Source organism: Schistocerca cancellata, chromosome 7, assembly GCF_023864275.1.
Source record: "Schistocerca cancellata isolate TAMUIC-IGC-003103 chromosome 7, iqSchCanc2.1, whole genome shotgun sequence".
Taxonomy (NCBI): domain Eukaryota; kingdom Metazoa; phylum Arthropoda; class Insecta; order Orthoptera; family Acrididae; genus Schistocerca; species Schistocerca cancellata.
In genome coordinates this window covers 139874026-139899175 of record NC_064632.1, presented here as the reverse complement: position 1 = coordinate 139899175, position 25150 = coordinate 139874026, and the positions used below count along the sequence as shown (strand labels likewise).

Sequence of the window (25150 nt, the reverse complement as noted above, 5' to 3'; positions counted from 1 at the left end):
AGATGTGAAAAGCGACCAACGCTATGCAAATCTCAATAAAACTGGACCGTGCTGACTGTCAGATGAACCAGCAAAGAATTGGCATGAACTGCAAGACGACACTAGATGCATACCTCTGGAGAGCGGCGAGTACATGTGCATCTCGACGCTGATGCCGCCGGAACTCTGTCCGAAGAGCGTCACCTTCTCCGGGTCGCCACCAAATGCGCGGATGTTGTCCCGCACCCACTGTAAGCCGGCCACCTGGTCCTTGAAAACGTTGTTGCCCGTGGCGATCGGGTCGCTCAAGCTCAGCAGTCCTGTGCAGCACACAAAACATCTCGTGTGAAGTCAAGACCCAAATCCTAAACCTGATAAAAGCTGCAAAATACACTCTGAACGCAGAAAAAAATGATAAGAAGATGTGAATGATGTTTCACAGATGGCTGATTACATGGGAATTCTTGCGGAAAATGCAAAGCAAGTAGGACGGGTCACGTGGAATGGGCGTCATAACGTGAAACATGGATTAAGATAAAAATAAGGAAGGAAGCAAGGACGGAAGTGAGACGATAGTTTAACGTCCCTTCGGCAACGATATTGCTTAAGATGTTGCAGATTGTCGGACTGCGTTTTTTAATTATGGGAAAGGAAATCGGTCGAGCCATTTCGTAGGGACTACGTCGGCATTTGCCTTGAGTGATTTAGGTTGGTTCAAATGGCTCTAAGCACTATGGGACTCAACATCTTAGGTCATAAGTCCCCTAGAACTGAGAACTACTTAAACCTAACTAACCTAAGGACATCACAAACACCCATGCCCGAGGCAGGATTCGAACCTGCGGCCGTAGCAGTCCCGCGGTTCCGGACTGCAGCGCCAGAACCGCTAGACCACCGCGGCCGGCAGTGATTTAGGTAATTCACGGAAAACCTAAGTCTGCAAAGTCGAACGTGAGCTAAAAGTAACTAATGTGGAGCTCATTACAAGTAGCAGAAGGGAAAATGGTCGATTGCTTGACTTTGAAATTGGGTAAGAAGAAGAAGCTGGAGGCAAGAATATTAAGATTTAACGTCTCGTCAGCGACGAGGTATACATCTGCATCTACATCTATACTCGCACTCCGCAAGCCACTGTATGGTACCTGGCGGAGGGTACCCTGTAGCACTAGGAGTGATTTCCTTTCCTGTTCCGCTCGCAAACAGAGCAACAGAAGAGCGACTGTCTATATGCCCTCCTAAGAGCCCTAATGAATCTAATCTTATTTTGATGGTCCTTACGTGAAATTTATGTTGGCGACAGAAAAATCAATCTGTAGTCAACCTCAAATGTCTGCTCACTAAATTTTCTGTCATCTCCTCGAAAAAAGCGTCGCTTTCCCTCCAGCGTTTTTCATTCCTTCTCAAAGCATCCCCGTAATACTTGCGTGCTGCTCAAATATACCGTAACAAATGTAGCACCTGCTTCCGAATTGCTTCGATGTCTTCCTATAATACAAGCTGGTGTAGATCTCAGACTATCAAACAGTACTCAGTAATGGGTCGTACGAGTGTTTCGCATGCCGCATCCTTTACATATGATCCAGACTTTCCTATAAAATCCTTCACTACTACAATCCTTACAAGCTCATTACATTTCATATTGCTTTGCAAAGTGTAGCGTAGGTACTTAATCGATGTGACTGAGTCAAATAGAAACCTACTAATGCTGATGGGTTTGATTTTCCTTCTCATCTGCACTGACTTACATTTTTCTACTTTTAGCGCTATCTGCAATTCATCACACCAACTACGAATTTGGTCTGAGTCATCTTGTATCCTCCTACAGTCACTCATCAGAGTCAGTTGTAAGAGACCCAACAGAAACTCGGGAAAGGGTCGAGAAGGAAATCATCAAAAGCGTCTCCAAATTAGCCACCCATTTTCCTCGAGTGAGTTAGAGTAAGCGCGTGGGGCTGGATGAGCGTTTGAGCAGCCATCCCCTCTAATACGAGTACAGTGCCCCGTCTCTCCCATCACTCAGTTACATTACGTAAGATGGTCGTAGCTAGGATGTTTCCATATGGAAATGGACACAGATATACAACGTCTTCGTCAAGAAGAGCTATACTGCTTCTACATAGCTCCATTTTAATAACGAATTAGTCGCAAATTTACACAATTCGCCGAGGAGATGTCCTCTTTAACGGTTGTTTCATTTGGAGAAAACGAGGAAAACATACGAATACTGGCATATAAAAATGAAACACTTTATACTTGATTCGGAAATTAGAGTTAATGAATAATATGTCAAAAGTGAATAAACTGCCTGACAGAAAAAGTGAAGCACCCAGAATATAAGGTCTGATGTCAATGTAACTTGTAACATGTACACGCCATTTGCTGGTATGTATATGATCAGAGTTGAAATTCTCTGTGACATCTAGAATGTCCACCAGAGTGCTGCAGTGTTCTTTGTGTTAAGTTGTTACCAAGCCTGGCAGGATACATAAGGAACGTGAACAACGTTGGATGTTGAATGATCACTGTAAGGGAACGAAGATGTCGCTTTAGAAAGCGATATAATCATCTTGCAAAGTATGAAATGGACCTAATTATGAGTCCCCATTTGATCAGAAGGTCAAATCATGCTACCTCTACATTTATGGGGCATTCGGATTTGAGAGTGACACGATGGTGGGCTGCATGGGGAAGTGAGGGCAGACATAGTCGATCTCAAGCTTCCGGTCAATCACGTCTGACCGCCACGGGAAGATCGCTGTATTGTGCACGAGGCACACTCTAACACCTTCACATCTTCACCTCCCATCCGAGCTTCAGTAATCGACTCCCTGGGATGCCGTGGTGCCACGATTGGCAATCATGGACTGTTTCTAACGCGGTCGCACTGCGTTCGTGGACAAATCACAGTACTGCACAAGCCCAGATGACCGTCAACGGGTAGTGCGATGGATACATAGGCAGAGGGTCCCATCTTAATTTACTTTGAAGAGACCCAGCGGTGTTACTCCATGCGTCAGTGTCTGGGGAGACGTCGAGTATGACTTTCGGTCATAGCTCGTTATGACTGAAATAACTCTAACGGTACAACAATACGTCACGGAAATCCTGCGTCTTGAAGACCTGCCTCTCATGTAACAGTGCTGCAGCGCCGTATTTCAACTGAGCAATGCTCGTCCGCATGTGGAACGTGTGCCTGTGAACTGTTTTCGTATGTTGACGTACTCCCGTGAGCAGCAAGATCCCAGATCTGACTGTGACAGAGCGTGTGTCAGACAAGCTCGGTCGTCAGCTCCATCCCGGCGCCAGTGTCAGGGAAATCAAGGCCCGGTTACTACAGGTTTGGGCTTGTTTGGCTCAGAAGAGGCATTATGACACCTTTCCCAAACGAATCAGAACTTGTACACAGGCGAAAGATGGTAAGACCTCATACTAATAAATGGACTCATACTGCCAAGATATTTATACATTTGCCTCGATGTTGTGATGGCTCAAGTATCATCACATACCCTCCCACCACGTGAATTAATTTTCGTTTCCTCCTTCCCTTCTGGGTGCTTCATTTCTTGCGAGTCAGTGTACATTGAAGTGAAACTAAACACAGAGAATACTGCCAGAGATAAAGATCGAAACTAATGGTTGGTTTGCTGCATAAGGAGAAAGACAGAATTAACTAAGGAACGAAGCGCAAAGCGTACAAGGTAATAACACCAGTGTTGCATTATTGAACTTATTTAGAAAATACATAGATTGCTTTATGTTAAATCAGTGAGTGGAAGTTAAACGTACTGTAAATAGCCTGTTTATATGTTGGCAGCCCTATAGACTGTGTTAACATCGCTGACAGCGTTCTGCGCCCTCGGCATGAGATTCTGTGGTTGGACGGACAGTAGTTAGCGATAGGATAGGGAAGTGTATGTACATGATATTCTTAATGGGGACTCTATATTGATAAGACATGCATTTTAAAGTGAAATGAAATGATGTGTTTATAAGAAAATACGTAAGGAAATGTATGATGATGGGTGTTTGGTTGATAGTGTTTTCGCACTGGAATTATTGACAACTATATAATTTTTGAAACTGGATGTAACATGAATTAGGTAAAATTTTCTCATAGTTCTGCTGGAAGAAATGTAGAGATTACTTTGCCTGTACATTGATTTTCCTCCTCCTTAATAATTTATGAAACGCTTAATGCTGTATGGAAGCGAAAACTCGTCTTAAAAAGAGAGAAGAGAAGAGAATAGAAACATATGAAATGAATTTCCTTAGATACGTGGCTGGATTTACTTTGACGGATAAAAAGAAAAGTGATGACATCCGTGGTGAAGTTAATATGTAAATATAATTAACATAATAAAACAATATCAGTTAAGATGGAAAGAACACACAGAGCGTATGCCAGATGCAAGAATCACTAAAGCTATAAAACTACATCAAGCAAGACGCGAAAGACCTTTAGGAAGATCAGTGAGGTGATGGCTTGCCCAATTATGAAGAAGACGGAATGGGTCAAATGGTCCATTTCTTGATGTAGATGTATGCAGATGCAGGTTTTAAAGTAAGGACGTAGTACACGCTTTGTTGTGTAAGAGTCAGTAGTTTTTTTGTTAAGTTTGTTGGAAAGAAGCTGCCGCTCCTCTGTTTGCCACCGCTCTATCTCGCAGCTACTACGAGAAGATAAGATACAGTGCCCTGTTCCTATCCTCATTCACTTTGCAGCGACTGAAAGTGAGCTGGCAGCACAGATGAAAATTGTTCATGTGAGCGCCAATCACTGATTAAGAAATACCTTACGAGTAGTAAAAAAAAGAAAACTATACTGAAGAGCCAAAAGCTAAACAGAAAGAGTTAAGTCATAGACGTGGGAGGTGTGATATATCACACCACGCAATCAAGAGATTTAATAATTATTACGGTAGGATGCCAAATCTAATACATGCAGACAATAATTCCACCTGTTATCAACAATACTTCCTACTCTCTGCCCATAGCACACAATCTGATCCTCGGCGAACAGTAATCTTCTACACCGAATAGCGTAATTTCCTTCTGACGCCTGAACTTACATTCCAGAGTTGTATGTTAATTGAGGACACGTAAGTTTATTTACACCTCTTGTTTGTGAGTAAACAGATCAACTAATTAAGTGTAATGTTGATTTATATTCTGGCATTACAATTACCGGGATACTATTAGGTGCGTACCCATAGTATAGCGTCGTATCTTCCAGGCCGTACTTAAAAATAATGCCTCCGAATTTTTTATGTGAAAACTCTTAAAGATTTTTAAATAAAACAGAAGTTTTATTCTACATCTGTATTCTTTAGGTCTACATATTTCTTTCTCAACATAGTCACAATGGCAACGAACACATTTTCCCAACGAGTGACCAGTCTGTTGATTCCGTCTAGCCGAACGGTCTAAGGCGTTGCAGTCGTGGACTGTGTGGCTGGTCCCAGCGGAGGTTCGAGTACTCCCTCGGGCATGGGTGTGTGTGTGTTTCTGTCATTAGGATAATTTAGGTTAAGTAGTGTGTAAGCTTAGGAACTGATGACCTTAGCACTTAAGTCCGATAAGATTTCACACTTTAACATTGATTCCGTCACTATATAATGTTTTACCTTGTTGACGGAGCCACAACCTCACCTCAGCTGTCACTGCTACCACTATCAAAGTTAAAAAGTGAAGTTCTCGAAGATTTTTTTTAAGTTTTGGAAACAGATGAATATCGGATGGGGACACAATATTACTGCATGGAGGATGATTGATGAGAGTGAACACAATGTGTCAGATTGAGCAGCGCTCATGCGTGGTCTGGTATTGTTATGCTGAAGGATAGGGTGCTCCATGTGCGAGGATGATTGATGAGAGTGAACACAATGCGTCAGATTGAGCAGCGCTCATGCGTGGTCTGGTATTGTTATGCTGAAGGATAGGGTGCTCCATGTGCGGTCGAACTCTTCGAATTTGATGTTCGATGACAGCAAGCTGTTTCTCAAGCACCGACATAGTTACGTTACACACCACCCTTTACACGCTACAATTCGGAGACTTCTGGTGTCATTGGTCTGCAAGTATGTAGACGTGAATAATAAAGATGTAGAAAGTTAATAACGATTCTCTTACTTAAAAATCTGTAAGAGTTTTCGCATAAAAAATTCGTGGGCGTTAGTTTTGGGTCCTCTCTCTTAGAACGTATTTGGCGAGAATTCGAAGGCATTACTTTTCAGCACGCCCTCGTAGTATTTATTTGGCGACACAGTTGGGGGGACTTACCCAGGACCCCTAGTCGGTAGTTGAGGAGGACGACAACGACTCCCTGGTCGAGCAAGAAGTCTGGCCCCCAGTCTTCCTTAGAGTTGCTGCCACCGGTGAAGTGACCCCCAAAGATCCAGACCATGACCGGTAGCAGCGCGTCCTCCGACACCTGTCACATACAGAAATACAACCACAGTACTGAAGGTTTTTAAGGCAACCAAGTTTATTGTATTTATGATATGCATTAAAACCTAATATGATCATTACATAAAATGTTCTCGGTTTCCAAGTCTCATCAAGTGATATAAAATCCTCGAGCTTTCGACAGCTGTCATTACCAGTTTCAATCAGTAGTTAAGACCTCTGATTGTGCTCACTTCAAGTACCGCAGCAGTGAGAAGTAGTAACGCATGACCAGGTTAACGGAGACAGTTACCTAAACCCCGAAAAATTTATCTGAGAATTGAAATTACGAAAGTACCTGTGTGTAGGCAATATATTTAAGTGGTTAGCATTGCAAGATCACACGTTAATGTAAGCACGAGATAAACCATTTCAAATGTGAACTGCTGGTACATTAATAACTACCGTAACCGCCAGAATATTGATTGCTAGCATGCAAACGTGCATGCTTTGTGTTGTACAGGTGACAGATATCAGTTTGTGAGATGAAGTTCCATGCCTGTTGCACTTAGTTCGTCCGTACAGAGAGGGCGGAGGATGGTTACAGATGACACTGGAGTTGTCGTCCGTTGATGTTCCATAGGAAAGACTTATTTCAATAGTGGTAGAAGTCCATTACCTCCACTTTTCTGTCTATAATGCTTCTGAAATTAATGATCTAAACAAATAGAAAGAAAGGTTCATCTCTAGCAAGAAGCCATATGCTTGAAATTTTCTGGTATCCCAACTGCAGATTTTTCAGCGCTCATTTAACTTCAGGGCTCTGTATCTCAACATGAACAAAAGTGGACTTGTACCACTAGTGAAATAAGCCCCTCATATGCGCTCGACTGGAGACAGATCTTGTGATCGAGCGGACCAAGGCAACATGTTGACGCTGTGTAGAGCATGTAGGGTTACAAAGGTAGTATGTGGGCCAGATTATTCTGCTGGCAGACACCCCCTCGAATGCTGTCACGAATGACAGCACAATAGATCGAATCACCAGACTGATTTACAAATTTTCTGTCAGGGTGCATGGGATAACCACAAAAAGTGCTCTTGCTGTCATACAAAATCGCACCACAGGCCATAACTGTAGTTGTAGGTCCAGTGCAGCTAGCACGCAGACAATTTGTTTGCTGGTCCTCAACTGACCTCCTTCTAACCAACACTCGGCCATCACTGGCACCGACGCAGAACCAGCTTTCGTCGGAAAACACAACAGACCTCCACCCTGCCCTCCAGTGTGCTCTCGCTTGACACCACTGAAGGAGAAAATGGCGGTGGTTTGCGATCAGTGGATTGCACGCCGCAGCGCATCTGGCTTGGAGCTGTCCTCGAAGTAAACTATTTTTAACAGCTCGTTATGTCACTGGTGCTGCTCCAATGACAGCTGCAGTTCCAGTACAATGCGCCAGAAACGTACTTCCCTATCGGTACTGACACATGGTTGTCTAGAGCTCGGTCTTCATCTGACCGTACATTCTCATGACCGCCGCTGCCAGCAATCGTGTATAGTGGCTACGTCCTTGCCAAGTCTTTATTCAATTTCGCAGAAGGAACATTCAAATTCCCGTAGGTCTATCGAGAATGGTGTCTTTGTCGTCTTAAAGGCATTCTTGACCAACATCAACTCACCACGTACAACCTCAAAGTTAACTAACACTCACGACCGTTACAGCGTGTATTTGAAGCAAACCTGATTTTTCATCCACATAGTGTTCCTACTAGCTCCACTCTAATGCGACTGACGCAAAATTTGAACAGACATTATCTTTCATATGTGAAAGGCCTCTCTAGCTCTTCTGAGTTTCAAAAAATACGTCTTAATTCCCCATGACAGTGACACGCAACCGCGTCTGAAATTTACCAACGTGACTCTGTCACACATGCCTTGTGCAGTGTAATCATAAATTATTCTCTATTCACATAACACGAAATAGAATTTATGTGAACTAAAACCAGTTCTTGACCATTGCATATACACTCCTGGAAATGGAAAAAAGAACACATTGACACCGGTGTGTCAGACCCACCATACTTGCTCCGGACACTGCGAGAGGGCTGTACAAGCAATAATCACACGCACGGCACAGCGGACACACCAGGAACCGCGGTGTTGGCCGTCGAATGGCGCTAGCTGCGCAGCATTTGTGAACCGCCGCCGTCAGTGTCAGCCAGTTTGCCGTGGCATACGGAGCTCCATCGCAGTCTTTAACACTGGTAGCATGCCGCGACAGCGTGGACGTGAACCGTATGTGCAGTTGACGGACTTTGAGCGAGGGCGTATAGTGGGCATGCGGGAGGCCGGGTGGACGTACCGCCGAATTGCTCAACACGTGGGGCGTGAGGTCTCCACAGTACATCGATGTTGTCGCCAGTGGTCAGCGGAAGGTGCACGTGCCCGTCGACCTGGGACCGGACCGCAGCGACGCACGGATGCACGCCAAGACCGTAGGATCCTACGCAGTGCCGTAGGGGACCGCACCGCCACTTCCCAGCAAATTAGGGACACTGTTGCTCCTGGGGTATCGGCGAGGACCATTCGCAACCGTCTCCATGAAGCTGGGCTACGGTCCCGCACACCGTTAGGCCGTCTTCCGCTCACGCCCCAACATCGTGCAGCCCGCCTCCAGTGGTGTCGCGACAGGCGTGAATGGAGGGACGAATGGAGACGTGTCGTCTTCAGCGATGAGAGTCGCTTCTGCCTTGGTGCCAATGATGGTCGTATGCGTGTTTGGCGCCGTGCAGGTGAGCGCCACAATCAGGACTGCATACGACCGAGGCACACAGGGCCAACACCCGGCATCATGGTGTGGGGAGCGATCTCCTACACTGGCCGTACACCACTGGTGATCGTCGAGGGGACACTGAATAGTGCACGGTACATCCAAACCGTCATCGAACCCATCGTTCTACCATTCCTAGACCGGCAAGGGAACTTGCTGTTCCAACAGGACAATGTATGTCCGCATGTATCCCGTGCCACCCAACGTGCTCTAGAAGGTGTAAGTCAACTACCCTGGCCAGCAAGATCTCCGGATCTGTCCCCCATTGAGCATGTTTGGGACTGGATGAAGCGTCGTCTCACGCGGTCTGCACGTCCAGCACGAACGCTGGTCCAACTGAGGCGCCAGGTGGAAATGGCATGGCAAGCCGTTCCACAGGACTACATCCAGCATCTCTACGATCGTCTCCATGGGAGAATAGCAGCCTGCATTGCTACGAAAGGTGGATATACACTGTACTAGTGCCGACATTGTGCATGCTCTGTTGCCTGTGTCTATGTGCCTGTGGTTCTGTCAGTGTGATCATGTGATGTATCTGACCCCAGGAATGTGTCAATAAAGTTTCCCCTTCCTGGGACAATGAATTCACGGTGTTCTTATTTCAATTTCCAGGAGTGTATTTAAGTTAGTGTAAGCTAAGAAGCAATAGAAGGGAAATTATTGTCAGTTCTTAGACCACGTCGTGCTCATCTTCAGATTCCTTCTCCGAAATTGACAGGCTAATATACAGAAAAAGATGCCACCAGATGAGTCGAAACGTCGACTGTGAAGAAGAAATTTGAAGATTAATATGTTGCGGCATAGCAACGTAGAAGATTTTACCTTCGATGATAACTATCATGAAAGCCTACAGACTGACGTAAGACAGTTGTTATGATGTGACATCTAGCAGATCGAACACCTGCTTCACGTCAAGAGTTCGCTGAGTACGTGAACACAGAGGGAAGTCAGCAGGTGACGAGCGTACCTGAGGGGTGTAGACGTTGAGGTAGAGGCAGTCTTCCTCTCCGAACAGGTATCCATCTCGATCCTGGTAACAGGTGGCGCCGACCTCCTCCACAGCGTCCCTCACTCCTTCCCAGGCAGCTGGCGGCTGTGGCGGCTGTGAAAACAGGTTGCCATTGCTCCAGACATAATGAATAACGACTTGAATGCTGAGAATAAAACTCGAACTGAGATTCATTTATGTCTGGAAAAGCAGCAGATGTAGTTGGATTTTTCACTGTATGCAACTGGAGGTGAATGTCGCTCTCTGATCAGAAGCGCGGAGACCGATATAGCATTCTTGTAGTTCCATACAGCAACCGTCCTATGCAAGAGACTATTTGTTCCGACCACGGTGAGATGCCATCTGCGTTTTTGCTGAGAGAAAGCATACGCCCTGTATCTTCCGTGTAGCAGAAAACGTAGCGCCCAGATACAGTCTACTCTGACGTGAGAGAAGTCATGCGAATACGCATATACACAGATTAATGGTAGTATCGCGTATACAAAATATAAAAGAGAAGTGCATTGATGGAGCTGTCGTTGGTACTCGTGTGATTCATTTGAAACGGTTTCCGACACGATTATGGCCACACAACGTAAATTAACAAAAGTGGCTCAAATGGCTCTAAGCACCATGGGACTTAACATCTGAGCTCATCAGTCACCTAGACTTAAAACTACTTAAACGTAACTAACCTAACGACACCACACACATCCATGCCGGAGGCAGGATTCGAACCTGCGTCCGTAGCAGCAGCGCGGTTCCGCACTGAAGCGCCTAGAACCGCTCGGCCACTAAGACCGGCTCGGGAATTAACAGACTTTGAACGCCGAATGGTGTTTGGAACTAGAAGCATGGGACATTCCGTTTCTGAAATCGTTTGGAAGTTCAACATTCCGAAATCCCAGTGTGAAGAGTGTGTCCAGAATACCAAATTCCAGCCGTTATCTCTCACTAGGGACAACACAGTGGGCGACGGTCTTCGCTTAATGACCGAAAGAAGCGGCCCTTACGTAGGTTTGTCGTTACTCACAGGCAAGCGACACGGCGCGAAATAAACACAGAAATGAGGCTGGGGCAGCGCGAAGAGGCAACGTGGTTTTAGGCGCCACGTCACGGATGGCGCTAACCCTCCCGCCGGAGGTTCGAGTCCTCCCTCGGGCTTGGCTGTGGGTGTTGTTCTTAGCATAAGTTAGTTTAAGTAGTGTATAAGCCTAGGGACCGATGACCTCAGCAGTTTGGTGCCTTAGGAATTCACACAGATTTTAATATTTGAACATCAGTGAGGGACGTACGAGAATCGTATCCGTTATGTCAGAACGGCGATATCTGGTATTAATGGGTAAAGGAAGAAGACGGCCGACGTGCTTTTGTTATTACATGACGTCACCTGTAGTGTTCTGCTGCGCTCATTACCGTATTGGGTGGACCTAGACGACTGGAAAACCGTGCTCTGGTCAGATGAGTCCCGATTTCAGTTGTAAGAGCTGATTGTAGGATTCGAATGCTGCGCACACTAGACGAAACCATGGATCCACGTTGTCAACAAGGCACTGTCAAAGCCGGTGGTGGTTCCATAATGGTGTGGGCTGTGTTTATATGGAATGGACATGGTCCATTGGTCCAACTGAACTGATCATTGGAAGTTGTCTTCGGCTACTTGTAGACCATTTTCGGTCGTGCATGGACTTCATGTTCGCCAACGACAATGGAAATGACAATGCGCCATGTCACCGGGCCACAAATGTTCGCGATTGGTTTGGACATCTTTCTGAACAATTCAAGCGAATGATTCGGCCACCCAGGTCACCCAACACGAATCCCATTGAACATTTATAGGGCTTTATCGAGAGGTCAGTTCGTCCACAGTATCCTGCACCGATAACACTACCTCAATTACGGACGGGTATAGAGACCGTAAGGCTCATTATTTCTGCAGGAGACTTCCAACGACTTGTTGAATCCAGTGCGGTGAGTTGCTGCACTACACCAGGGAGAAAGAGATTCGGCACCATGCTAGGAGGAATCCCATAATTTTTTCACCTCAGTGTATGTCTTATAATAGATGTGTTGTTGTCTTTTCACTGCTAGAGTTAATCTGATTGCCAAATGACGACTGGGATATTCCAAAGTCTGCGAGAGTAGATTGCCGGAAATGCTGACCGATCAGAGTGAAAGAGTGAGAAAGCAGCCTCTAATCTCATACTAGGCAGAGTAGAAGGTCGGTGGAAGAGACATCGGTTCGTAGTTTTGAACCTGAGTTGCAAAGGCGGTTCATGGCGTCATGAAATATCACCAAGGAAAATACTATGGACCCGTCAGGAAAAGCAAAGGTTATTGTGTTTCGTCGGTTGAGAAACATATGGTCATGGTGGCCTTTACTTTTTTTTTAGAGATAGTTTGAAAATCTGATCTGTACAGCACAATAGTCCCCTGATGAGAAATTAAGTCTGTCTTTTAATAGTTTCCACGTCAAATGACCTTGTCCTCTCGCATGACACTGAAGAACCAGACTCCCGGTGAGGCGTGGTGCCTCATATCGCTCCTGTCTAGAGCCTGTGTATCGGGAGAATGACTCATGCGTGCACAGTGATAGATAGTCTGAAGTGGGCTCAGTCGAGTATGTAGTTTTAATTTTCATCTGCTAGATGACTAAACAGGACTAAACAGGAAGAACTATAATGTAGTTAAGCATTTTGACCACCAGAGTCCAGTAGTGCACAGAGACATTCAAGAAAAAGGTGAAGAGAATGTTTTTGTAAATTTTTCTGTTTATTTCTTGAAGACTTTTTTGTTTATTTATGTTTGTACAGTGCTGTATATGCTTTTAGTATTGTGATTCAGGCGTGAATGTGGTCTAAAGTTAACATGTAGATCATTGTTCTACTGATGAACGCTGTACGAAGTTTTAAGAGAATGTGAATGCAGACGACGGGGAATTTTGTATCATAATACGTTAAATAAGTTTAAGATAGAAGGAAAGCTAATTCGAGTGCAAATGAAAATAGTAAATAACGTAAATTATAAACAGAGTATCAGAATTTTAAATATTTATTTTGGGAAAAAGTACAGTTTGAAAGTGTGTTATTTGTTGATCGGTTAGTCAAGAAAAGCGCGGACTAACGCGGGAGAATAATGTTTTTCTGTTGGCCTTATAGAAAACTGACCGATCAGAACGGAGTATTCTTCACGCGTCTTTTCTCTTGGTGATATAGAATGCTTACAGTAATCTAAGGGATTCGGAGCACAGCCTTTCGATGGTACAGTTGTTTGTAGTATGAGCTACGAATTTTTAGTTGTGTTTTAAGTTGAAAGCATATTTATTACCGTGTTTTTTTTAGAAACTATGGATTTTTTAAGTAATTTTGAGTATGAGAAAAGACAGTACTTCCGTGTCGCATATTGCGCAGATCTATTGTGGTGTCACCGCCAGACACCACACTTGCTAGGTGGTAGCTTTTAAATAGGTCGCGGTCCGCTAGTATACGTCGGACCCGCGTGTCGCCACTGTCAGTAATTGCAGACCGAGCGCCACCACACGGCAGGTCTAGAGAGACGTACTAGCACTCGCCCCAGTTGTACAGCCGACGTTGCTAGCCATGGTTCACTGAGAATTACGCTCTCATTTGCCGAGACGATAGTTAGCATAGCCTTCAGCTACATTTGCTACGACCTAGCAAGGCGCCATTACCAGTATAGATATTGAGATTCTATTAATGTCTCATCAAGAGCGATGTTCTACAAACGTGGATTACAGTTAAGTATTCCAGAAGCTACGTACTTTTCTTTATAGCATTCATTACGTATCCTGTTTCAGACCTCACGCCAGCCTGCGTGAGTTTAAGCGCGTGCCTTTCGGCTTCCTCTCATTGTGTCTAGGCTGTCTTGTCTAGACACAACATCTACGACTAAAAGCTTGAGTGCAGTAGACACCGATAAACTTAATAGTTTGGCGAGGCCGGTCGATGTGGCCGAGCGGTTCTAGGCACTTCAGTCTGGATCCGCGCGACCACTACGGTCGCAGGTTCGAATCCTGCCTTGGGCATGGATGTGTGTGATGTCCTTAGGTTAGTTAGGTTTAACTAGTTCTAAGTTATAGAGGACTGATGACCTCAGATGTTAAGTCCCATAGTGCTCAGAGCCATTTGAACCATTTGAAGTATGGCGAGCATTTTAATTGAAAGACAATCCTTGTTTAGTAGCTGTTCAGATTTCGGGAAATACGTTACCATAAACTTGCTAACGTGAATCACAGGGTTTGTGCATGACTGTGTTAAGATTAGCACGGCCTTGATAGTGAACGTGTGCATCTCAAGGTTCAGAATATACCGAAGTTTTGCCTTTATTTCCACCTTTAATTCAAAATTAAGACCTTTTCCCGGTTCTTGGAATAGTTACGTTGTATGCAGCCTGGTGGGAGTTGTAGTACGGTAGGTTTCTGCTCGACTTTCCTACCGGCGATCTGCTGCAACGAGTTCACAGGTAGGTGCAGGTAATGGACGAGAGGAAACGCGCCTCCGCACCGAAACTTAAAGATACGGCCAGTACTCTTAATTTTCAGATTTTTAAGAAGAAAAACTTTACAAATCAGTTATTTTCGCTGACTTGAGAATCATGCATCCTCGACAAGATTGTTACTTGTGTATTTCCTCTAAAATTTCCAACTAAACGATTCTTATTAAATACGAATTAAACAACCTTTAAGCACTGGGGAAACGCTTATTTCCGAAATCACGGGTGGAAATACGCGCTTCATAATCAACGGAAAAGTAGAATATTGTTGCGTTTTATCTCATCGAAACATGACGCTAGCAAGTTTTGACAAGGAGAAAGAAAAGAGTTAAATATATTAACAAATGAATGAAAATTGTGACAGACGATCAAAAAGGTTGATTATTCTATTTCTTTACATAATATTTTGTCGACTAACTTGTAGTCTCCGTCAGATATTCTTAGAAGAGCTTGCTGCCTGGTCTCATCCAAACAATGGGAGTATTTAAGAAAACTGCAGCCTCTACACTACAGTTCTATCTGAAACCACAGAAACTACCTCGAAGAAGTTGATAAATGGAAGTATCAACAAATATCAAAAAGTGTGTCAGCTTTACTTTTACTTTATACGCCACGTGAGTCGAGTGGTCAGCAAGTCCGATTTTCATGTGCAGAACCTACGTTGAATTCCTGACACCTTCTTTGGAAGGAGTTATGGAATGGAATGAACTCGGCTTCATCATGCCAACACAGAACTACTTAAGTGGAAGTCGCAGCTCCAAGGTCTGGAATGTCGACAACGACCGGAAGAGCGAAGTGCTGATTCTATGCCACTACATATTGCACCCGTGTGAAGGCACGTGCCAGAGAATAGTTGTGCAGCGTGGTCTCCAGGTCTTGATCAAGAAGTTTAGTTTCAAACAAATTACCAATGGTTGATTGCTCTTATATTCTTGTTGTGTACATAGTTCCGCGTAGTCAACGAATACACAACTTTCCCAATAGAGCGTGCCTCGCTTAGCACAACAGCGCAGGCGCAGCGCTCGTCCGTCTCCGTACTACGAGATGGCGCTGTCTTAGAGACGGACCAAATTCTGCTTCCGCCGATCCGCGTATTAATATGTAACGCAGTCAATGAGATTGCTGCTAATGTAGAACCTTTCTCCTCGCGGATCACACTCGCGCAGTGGTACCTGAACTCTCGAGGTATTATAACGAGTGTACAGACCTCCGATTAGTCAGTCTGCATTAGTCTGCATTTGTCTGTAGTCAAGTTTCAGTCTGCGCTTAATAAGATTATCATATTCCTGTACATAGCCATGAAGATAAATGAATAGACACTTTTCAAGTATCCGAGATATGTGACAATAAGATTAACATACCAAGACCAAAGGAACTTCAACTGTCAATTGTAAACAGCATACAGAATCAAGTAAAGTAATTTCTATGCTTTTTATTATTTTAATAAGTATGCGTGAGAATTAATCAAGTTCTGTTTGAAGTTTGTCACCGTCCATCTGCTACTCTAAGTGTGCAAGTGGCATTTTTTTCGTCTGACCTAAAGGCAGAATATAAACACGCCACGACAAGACCACGAGACATATTGCTGACACTCGCCTACTTCGTTAGAGAGACGAGTCAAATAATCTGATGGTTTGTGTACCGAAGGTCTTACAGTACGCACACCACAATTCTGCACTGCAGACCCAAAGCAACTGGTACACCTGACTAATATCGTGTAGGGCCCCGTAAACAAGCAGATGAGCCGCAACGCGACGTGGTACGGATTCGACTAAGGTCTGAAGTAGTAATTGAGGGAACTGACACGATGAATCCTGCAGGGCTGTGCATAAATCCGTAAGATTACAAGGGGGTGGAGATCTCTTCTGAACAGCACGTTACAAGGCATCCCAGATATGCTCAATAACGTTCATATTTGGGGAGTTTGGTGGGCAGCGGAAGTGTTTAAACTCAGAAGAGCGTTCCTGGAGCCACTCTTTAGCAATTCTGGACTTGTGGAGTGTCGCATTGTCCTGCTGAAATTGCCTGAGTCCGTCGGAATGCACAGTGGACATGAATGGATGCAGGTGATTAGACAGAATGCTTACATACGTGACACCTGTCAGAGTCGTATCTAGGCGTATCAGGAGCCCCACGTCATTCCAACTGCACACGCCCCACACCATTACCGGGTCTCCAACAGCTTGAACAGTCCTCTGCTAACATACAGAGTCCGTCGATTCATGAGGTTGTCTCCATACGTACTCGTCCAGCCGCTAGATACAATGTGAAACGAGACACGTCCAATCAGCAACATGTTTCCAGTGATCAACATTCCACTGTCGGTTTCGACTCGTCCAGGAGAGACGTAAAGCTTTGATTCATGAAGTAATCAAAGGTACACGAGTCGGCCTTCGGCTCCGAAAGCCCGTATCGATGATATCTCGTTGAATGGTTCGCACGCTGACGTTGATGGCCCACCATGGAAATCTGCAGCAATTTGTGGAACGTTTGCTCTTCTGTCACGTTGAACGACTCTCTTCAGTCGTCTTTGGTCTCGTTTTTGTAGGATCTTTTTCGGGCCGCAGCGATGTAGGAGATTTCATGTTTCACCGAATTTCTGATATCCACGGTACGCTCGTGAAATGATACTACGGGAAAATCCCCATATTCATGTCCTATATTATCCATAGAGGTACACGAACAGAACTGAAAATAGCCGCTACATTCTGTTATGAAGGACACAGTAGCTATTGCTGAGGGCAGTGCGTTCCAATCATCTAAAAGTTAATTGTTGTAAAATTAAGTTCTGAAATCTGCCTTGGGAGTAGGTTGAGACTCAGGTTTTAAATCAGCGAAAACCAATACAATGATTGCATTATCTTCCAGCCGTATTCCTAGAGTTTTCTTGACATCGTTGTTCTATAAACTAAACATGAAGGCCTAGATTACATTACTGTCCTCATCCAGTGCCTAGTAGCAATGAAGTGCTCAGTAACAATAGATTCATTGAACTACAGAAACAGGTATTATGTTAGTAATCGACATGTCATCCCTGTGCGTAGGGTACAGTCCCCTTGATATAAGCCATGCTGACATGTAATGTCATGAAAAATTATTATCCTCCACACCCCCAAGTATGCGAAGCAGTAAATTTGACTCTACGTTTCCTTCCCCCGGATTCGGCCTCTTTTTCTGAAAGCACTTCAGAGAGACACAGGAAGAGCATTCGTGCCACGTAATTCTATTCTGTCATTTAGATCCTGTAGCAGCATGGATTGCAGAAGATTTGTTTGCGCAAAAGCACCACATACTTGCTGCTGATATGATATTTCTTTGATGTCTTCAGTACAATATAAGAGCGTGTTTGGGACGAAAAGTGATTTTTCTAATAGGGCGTACTAATTAGGTGAATAACAGTAAGCCTCACATTCTCGATTTTGATATCAATCACAGAACCACCGACTCACTATAGCACATCTGCTATGCAATGTACCACTCAGTATTCCAAAAGACTTGGTTCTCACCTTGAAGCGAAGTTCACCGAGAGGAGGGGCTGCAAATGGGATGCCAGAGAACTGGTAGTACGAAGTTCCGTTGAGTGTGGTGTTAGCCACGCCCCGCAGAGCTCCATACGTTGTCTGCACAGTTGCGTATTGCCCCACCTACAAAAATGTGAATACAGAGTTAGAGACCAAAATAAAACATACCTCTGTGTTGAACTGTAGTTAAATAAGATATTTGCCTAGAGTACTGCTGTAAAACGAAATACAAGGTCGCCTACAGGCATGGAATCGGCCTTATAAAACAGAACAGGTGGCTAAACAGAACAATGGCCATTTAGGAAGTCACCATTCTGAGTGCAACTCGTAGATTTTCATATGAGACAGTGAATAACACGGTAAAAAATAGTGGCGCCTTTTATTTGCGCATAGCTTCATTTATTCTCGAGTCATAACTGATACTTCTTCCTTACATGTGACGTGAAGCTGATGGTGTTAATCCAAGCCGAACGCACTGAGGTCGTACTGATATCAGGATTGAGGAGCATCCTTGTTACAGTAGATGAGTTAAAACTGATGCGACCAAAACAGAGCATTCTTTATCCGCAATTCGCTCGTGAAAGTTCTCGCGAAACTGCGTGAAACTAGTTCTGGTGCGCTAAACCGAAGCCTGGATGGTCTAAAACGGCTACACATGAAACCACATGAATCGCTGTTCCAGCATCCTTCAGTAACAGTCCAGAGCACAGTGCTCATCGCTTCTCTCAGGGAACTGGGGTCAGTAGTAGCTCAATATAAAAAATTTTGAGCACACATTTACAGGTCGCCGAGGTCTAGAGTCCGCAGTGTTCCTCGGATTTAAGTTAATTACACTACTGGCCATTACAATTGCTACACGACGAAGGTGACGTGCTACAGACGAGAAATTTAACCTACAGGAAGAAGATGCTGTGATATGCAAATGATTAGCTTTTCAGAGCATTCACACAAGGTTGGCGCCGCTGGCGACACCTACAACGTGATGACATGAGGAAAGTTTCCAACCGATTTCTCATACACAAACAGCAGTTGATCGGCGTTTTCTGGTGAAACGTTGTTGTGATGCCTCGTGTAAGGAGCAGAAATGCGTACCATCACGTTTCCGACTTTGCTAAAGGTCGGAATGTAGCCTATTGCGATTGTGGTTTGTCGTATCGCGACATTGCTTCGCGCGTTGGTCGAGACCCAATGACTGTTAGCAGAATATGGAATCGGTGGGTTCAGGAGGGTAAAACGGAACGCTGTGCTGGATCCCAACGGCCTCGTATCACTAGCAGTCGAGATGACAGCATCTTATCCGCATGTCTGTAACGGATCGTGCAGCCACGTCTCGATCCCTGAGTCAACAGATGGGGACGTTTGCAAGACAACAAACATCTGCACGAACAGTTTTACGGCGTTTGCAGCAGCATAGACTATCGGCTCGGAGACCATGGCTGCGGTTACCCTTGACTCTGCATCACAGACAGGAGCGCCTGCGATGGTGTACTCAACGACGAACCTGGGTGCACGAATGGCAAAACGTCATTTTTTCGGATGAATCCAGGTTAGGTTTACAGCATCATGATGGTCGCATCCGTGTTTGGCGACATCGCGGTGAACGCACATTGGAAGCGTGTATTCGTCATCGCCATACTGGCGTATCACCCGGCGTGATGGTATGGGGTGTCATTGGCCACACGTCTCGGTCACCTCTTGTTCGCACTGACGGCACTTTGAACAGTGGACGTTACATTTCAGATGTGTTACGACCAGTGGCTCTACTCTAATTCGATCCCTGCGAAACCCTACATTTCAGCAGGATAAAGCACGACCGCATGTTGGAGGTCCTGTACGGGCCTATCTGTATACAGAAAATGTTCGACTGCAGCCCTGGCCTGCACATTCTCCAGATCTCTCACCAATTGAAAACGTCTGGTCAATGGTGGCCGAGCAATTGGCTCGTCACAATACGCCAGTCACTACTCTTGACGAACTGTGGTATCGTGTTGAAGCTGCACGGGCAGCTGTACCTGTCCACGCCATCCAAGCTCTGTGTGACTCAATGCCCAGGCGTATCAAGGCCGTTATTATGGCGAGAGGTGGTTGTTCTGGGTAGTGATTTCTCAGGATCTATGCACCCAAACTGCGTGAAAATGTAATCACATGTCAGTTCTAGTATAATATATTCGTCCAATGAATACCCGTTTATCATCTGCATTTCTTCTTGGTGTAGCAATTTTAATAGCCAGTAGTGTAGATAGCTGTCTTTGACGCCATGTAAAGCTGTGTATGCAGTGAAGATCATATACCCTGCACACATCTAGCAGTGGATAGTCGCTGCCCGTTCCAGCATTGCCATATATGTTTTGCTAAGTGACCTTGAGGAGCGTGCGAAGCGGATGGTGAAAACCTTACAAAGTGCTGGCCAACATGTCGAGTCGGGCACATACTGCAGCCCTTATGAGTTATCACCAGCAGTTGCTTTGTTTTTGTACAAAACGCGAAGTAACTCGAGAATGAGTCACTGTACTGTGTCAAAGACCTCATCGTTTTCCTCGAGTAAATCTTTACGTGTTTGTTATGGCAAATGAATCGCTTCTTCAGTACGGAAATTACGAGTTGTATCCAAGGTAGTGGTTTCCAAAATGTCCGAATCTTTGCTAACATAGCCCATCAATCTCAAACTAAGCGACTTAATATATCGATTTTAATTGCTTTTTGATGGGTGGTTCCATATCCATGAATCACTCTGTAAATTTTTTGGAACAATGTTTCCGGTTTACGTGGAATGGCAAACACCTGTAACGGTGCTGACGCATAAACAGCTAGTGTGAAAATTATTAAATACCTGAGGACTTCTGAACATTCTGTAGAGAGATGCGTATTTTGAATTACTAGCAGAACACAATAACAAACAAACGGCCTGGGAAAGAGAATGAGATTGAATACGTTGTTGTGAATATAATGAAAATTAACTGAATATAGACGAACATCTAGTCAATCTACTGTTTGACATACGTATAATGAGAATAGAAGAAAGCTTATGGTTTAACTTCCCGTCGACGACAAGGTCATTAGTGATTGAACACAGGCTCGTAGTGAGGAATAAAAGTGAAGAAACCATCCCGTATATGGCTTAAGTGATTTACGTAAATCACGGATAACCTAAACCCTAGATGACCGGACGGGGTTTCGAACTGCCGTCCTCCCGATGCGAGCCCAGTGTCTTACCGCTGCTGCACCTTCCTCGATTCCAAGTGATAGCTGAAATGACCAACTATTGGCAGGTGATCCAGAAACGACGTAGATGTCCACAGAGCAAGACCTCTACACCTAGTGAGCGAGGCGATCATTCAGCAGTGAATGGCAAACTGACGACTGTAATGATGAATTGAGAGTCCTTTCGTGAAGCTATTCGTCCGGAAGAAACGTCTGCATGAAACTGACTCGTAGACGGAGGGGAAACATGAAAACTTGTAACTCTCTGAAATGTCGTAAGAAAGACGAAAAGTAAAACGGTCAGGAATGAGCAAATACGAAGTGAAAATGCCTTGGAACGTATGGATAATAGATGTTTCACAAGCGAGTCCGACAAGTTAAAGAAAATTCGGGTCAACCTTATACGTGTAATTTATTACAGTTAGTGAAGATAATGCGGTGAACTTGATAGGAATAAGAAAATAAGATTGCATTATACGAAGCAAAGAACTATGTACCCTTTGCTGGACAACGGCGCAAGGTCTGAACTCACCGTGTAGCCAATCAGGGCGACGAATATCAGAAATACTGAGGAAACAAGTGACGTCATATCTGTGCCGTGACGAGAACAGAAGATGGCTCGTGACTGCTGTACCAACTAGCGATGTCACCTTTATATAGCAATGTGTGGTGACACGTACCAGCTCTCGAGTCGATACACTGATTGAGAGAGAGATAAATTTAAGTTAAAAAACTACTCTAGAGTTAATCAGTAAGAAGTGTTCATCTTTTACCTCTACAGATAGTTCTCGTTTTCCCCAGCGTTTACTTTCCTCTGACCCACTGCACTCGAGATAGAATGGAAACTTCGTTCTCGTAAGATAAGGACAACAAAAAAAGAAAAAATACTATTAATGAAGGAATTATCCGAAAGGGACGAAAATCGGTGATGTACATCTACAGAAATATTTGATGATTTATTCAAGAGAAAGAGCTTCACAAACTGAGAAAGTCACTACTGCGTCGGTGCATCTCTGGCACATATGCAAGCAGTTACTCGGCTTGTCTTTGTGGGATGTCCGTCTAAGGGATCGATATCCCATTGTTCGACTGGCGCCTTAGGTCGTCAAAATCCCGAACTGGTTGAAGGGCCCTACCCTTAATCCTCCAAAATTCTCACTTGGGGACAGATCAGGCGACCTTGGTGGTCGAGGTACGGTATAGCAAACACGGAGACGGGCAGTGGAAACTCACTTCGTGGACGGCCGGACATTATCTTGCTGCATGAAGAGCAACAAGACGGGTCATAGAATATAGCTAACGTACCGCTGTGATGTAAAGGTGTCACGTATGACAACCAAAGTGGTCCTACTATGAAAAGAATGGCGTCCCAGACCATCACTCCCAGTTGTCAGGCCATATGATGTCTCCAGACACGTCTTCATCGGTCATTGGGACTCTGTTCGACGCGGGGTTGGCCACTGAAGACAATTGTATTCCAGTCAGCGAGATTCCAGGTCGAAGACTGCTGGTCATCGAGGATCAGTTCTAACCGGGACTCATCACTGAAGACATTTATACTCCAGCAAATGAGTGTCCCGGTCGAATATATGTCTCGTCACTGTCGTTTGTCATACAGCTAGATAGTCAGGAGTGGAGGTCTGAGCCGTCAGTTGTTTTCATAACGGGACCTCTTTGAAAAAATTTCCTTCACGTCTATGGTCACAAACTTTTTGTCATCAAACTACCGGTTTAGGTCACTAACGACCACCTTCAGATCTGTTTTATAAAAACGGCTGCTACGGTCGCAAGTTCGAATATACTGGAGCCATACTGGTAGTGTATTAGGACATGTTTTTATAAAACAGATCTGAAGATGTTCATCATAGGCCGAAACCGGTAGTCTGACGTCAAAACATTTGTGAAGTAAAAGAAATCTATTTTATATTCGGGTCAGTGTTCAATTCGAGACTATGTCGCAGCTTGTGAAGACTTTGGTCGGCATGCGCAGCATCATTACGCACTGCGGAACGTCAACGATTTGTCCCGTTTTGATACCCTCCATGGCGAGCCATCCTAGGCTTACATTTCAGCAAGATAATGTCCGGCCGCACATGACGAGAGGTTCTTCTGCTTGTCTTCGTGCTTGCCAAACCCTACCTTGGACAACAAGTTCGCCTGATCTCTCCAATTGAAAATATTTAGAACATTATCGGTAGGGTCCTTCAACTGCCACGGATGTTTGGTATTTATCGTGCCAGTTGAACAGAATTTGGTACGAAATCCCTCAAGAAGATGTTCAACAACTTCATCAGTTAACGCGTTGCCGAATAACTGCTTTCATAAGGGCCAGAAGTGGACCAAAGCTATGCTGCCTTCGTCAATCTGTGGAGCTTTTTCTCTTCAATCAATCATCCATTTTCTTTCTTTTGAAATTGTAATCTTTGTTCGTCTGTACATGTATATTGCATCTACCGATTTCCGTCCCATTCGGTTAATTATTGTGTGGTGCAGTTTTTTTCGTCTTAGAATGCCTTTACGATACCCCAAAACCTTATAAAGAACAGAAAACAGATGCTAGCAACGTAGTTTCCAATTACTGTAATTTTGATGATGCGTGGAACCCAAACACCATTATTCAGCAGTTCTTCACAACAACCGTTTGCTCTCACACTAAAGTGTCATCCAACAGTTGAAACGCTTTCTTTGGACGTAGAGTACGAACGACTGATATGCGTTTAGCGTTTCTTATGCATATGAACATAATTTTTATTCACGTCAGCCTGTATGAAAAGCCTGATAACGAATTTTCGGTAGAACAGACATTATGTGTAAAAAATTATATCTCGTGAATGCATAACATTCCATTTTGTTTCACAGTAAACTATTACTAGGCTGCTGGGAATGTTAGAGGCTACAGAATGAAACCATAAAGCATTAGCTAGCATTTGAGTTGATCATTAGTATCAAGTTACAATACAGCGAGTTAGGAAGTGAGTGATCGTCAGAAAATAGGAACGATCTTCATTCTCTTAGCATGTAATCTTTTGAAATAGGAGACTGATTTGTTGAAGGACACTAAGTTTCCATTGCTAAGGAACGAAACAATAGATGGATGTGAGATGTCATGATGATCAGTTTGACATATCAAAACACTTCTTTATGGTTACGACAAGGGAATAAAAGCGAGGAGAGGATATACGATGCACAGTTTAACTTTATGCAATCTGTCGACACCAGAGAAGCAACTGTGCAGCTACATAAAGCAATACAGAAAAGAATGATAGAACCCTACAGTAGAATAGTTACATAATATTTCTAGACGCATAAAACGCTTTACACGAGGTAAACTGATTTTAGTAACCTTCAAATGCAAATGGTTAAAATGACTCTAATCACTATAGGACAACATCTGAGGTCATCAATCCCCTGGACTTAGAACTACTTAAACCTAACTAACCTACACACATCCATGCCTGAGGCAGTATTCGAACCTGCGACCGCAGCAGCAGCGCGGTTCCGGACTGAAGCGCCTAGATCCGCTCGGTCACTGCGGCCAGCTAGTAACCTTCAGATGAATGTTATGAAGCGGGGAAATAAACAAGTAATTTACAGAGTTATGAAATTTATGAGTGAAATATAAATTGCTAAAAATGTTACAACGCAAGTACAAAATTGGCAGCAACAAATGTATTTACAAATCAAGTCGAAAGACAGTGAAAAGAAGGTTTCAAGTGGTACAAAAGTACTTTATG

General features: G+C 44.3%; 1 protein-coding gene across 1 annotated transcript in view; it reads right to left on the bottom strand.

The window, feature by feature from the left end:
* The window catches only part of LOC126092667 (juvenile hormone esterase-like), a 48733-nt gene extending 26701 nt beyond the window's left edge, over window positions 1-22032 (bottom strand). Inside the window, exons 1-5 of the mRNA XM_049908389.1 lie at window positions 21949-22032; window positions 18201-18338; window positions 10162-10296; window positions 6259-6409; window positions 114-299 (exon numbers count right to left, since the gene is read on the bottom strand). Of these exons, the coding sequence (XP_049764346.1) occupies window positions 114-299; window positions 6259-6409; window positions 10162-10296; window positions 18201-18338; window positions 21949-22005 (667 nt within the window). The 5' untranslated portion in view covers window positions 22006-22032. The remainder of the gene's footprint in view (window positions 1-113; window positions 300-6258; window positions 6410-10161; window positions 10297-18200; window positions 18339-21948) is intronic.
* Between the last annotated feature and the right edge of the window lie 3118 nt (window positions 22033-25150).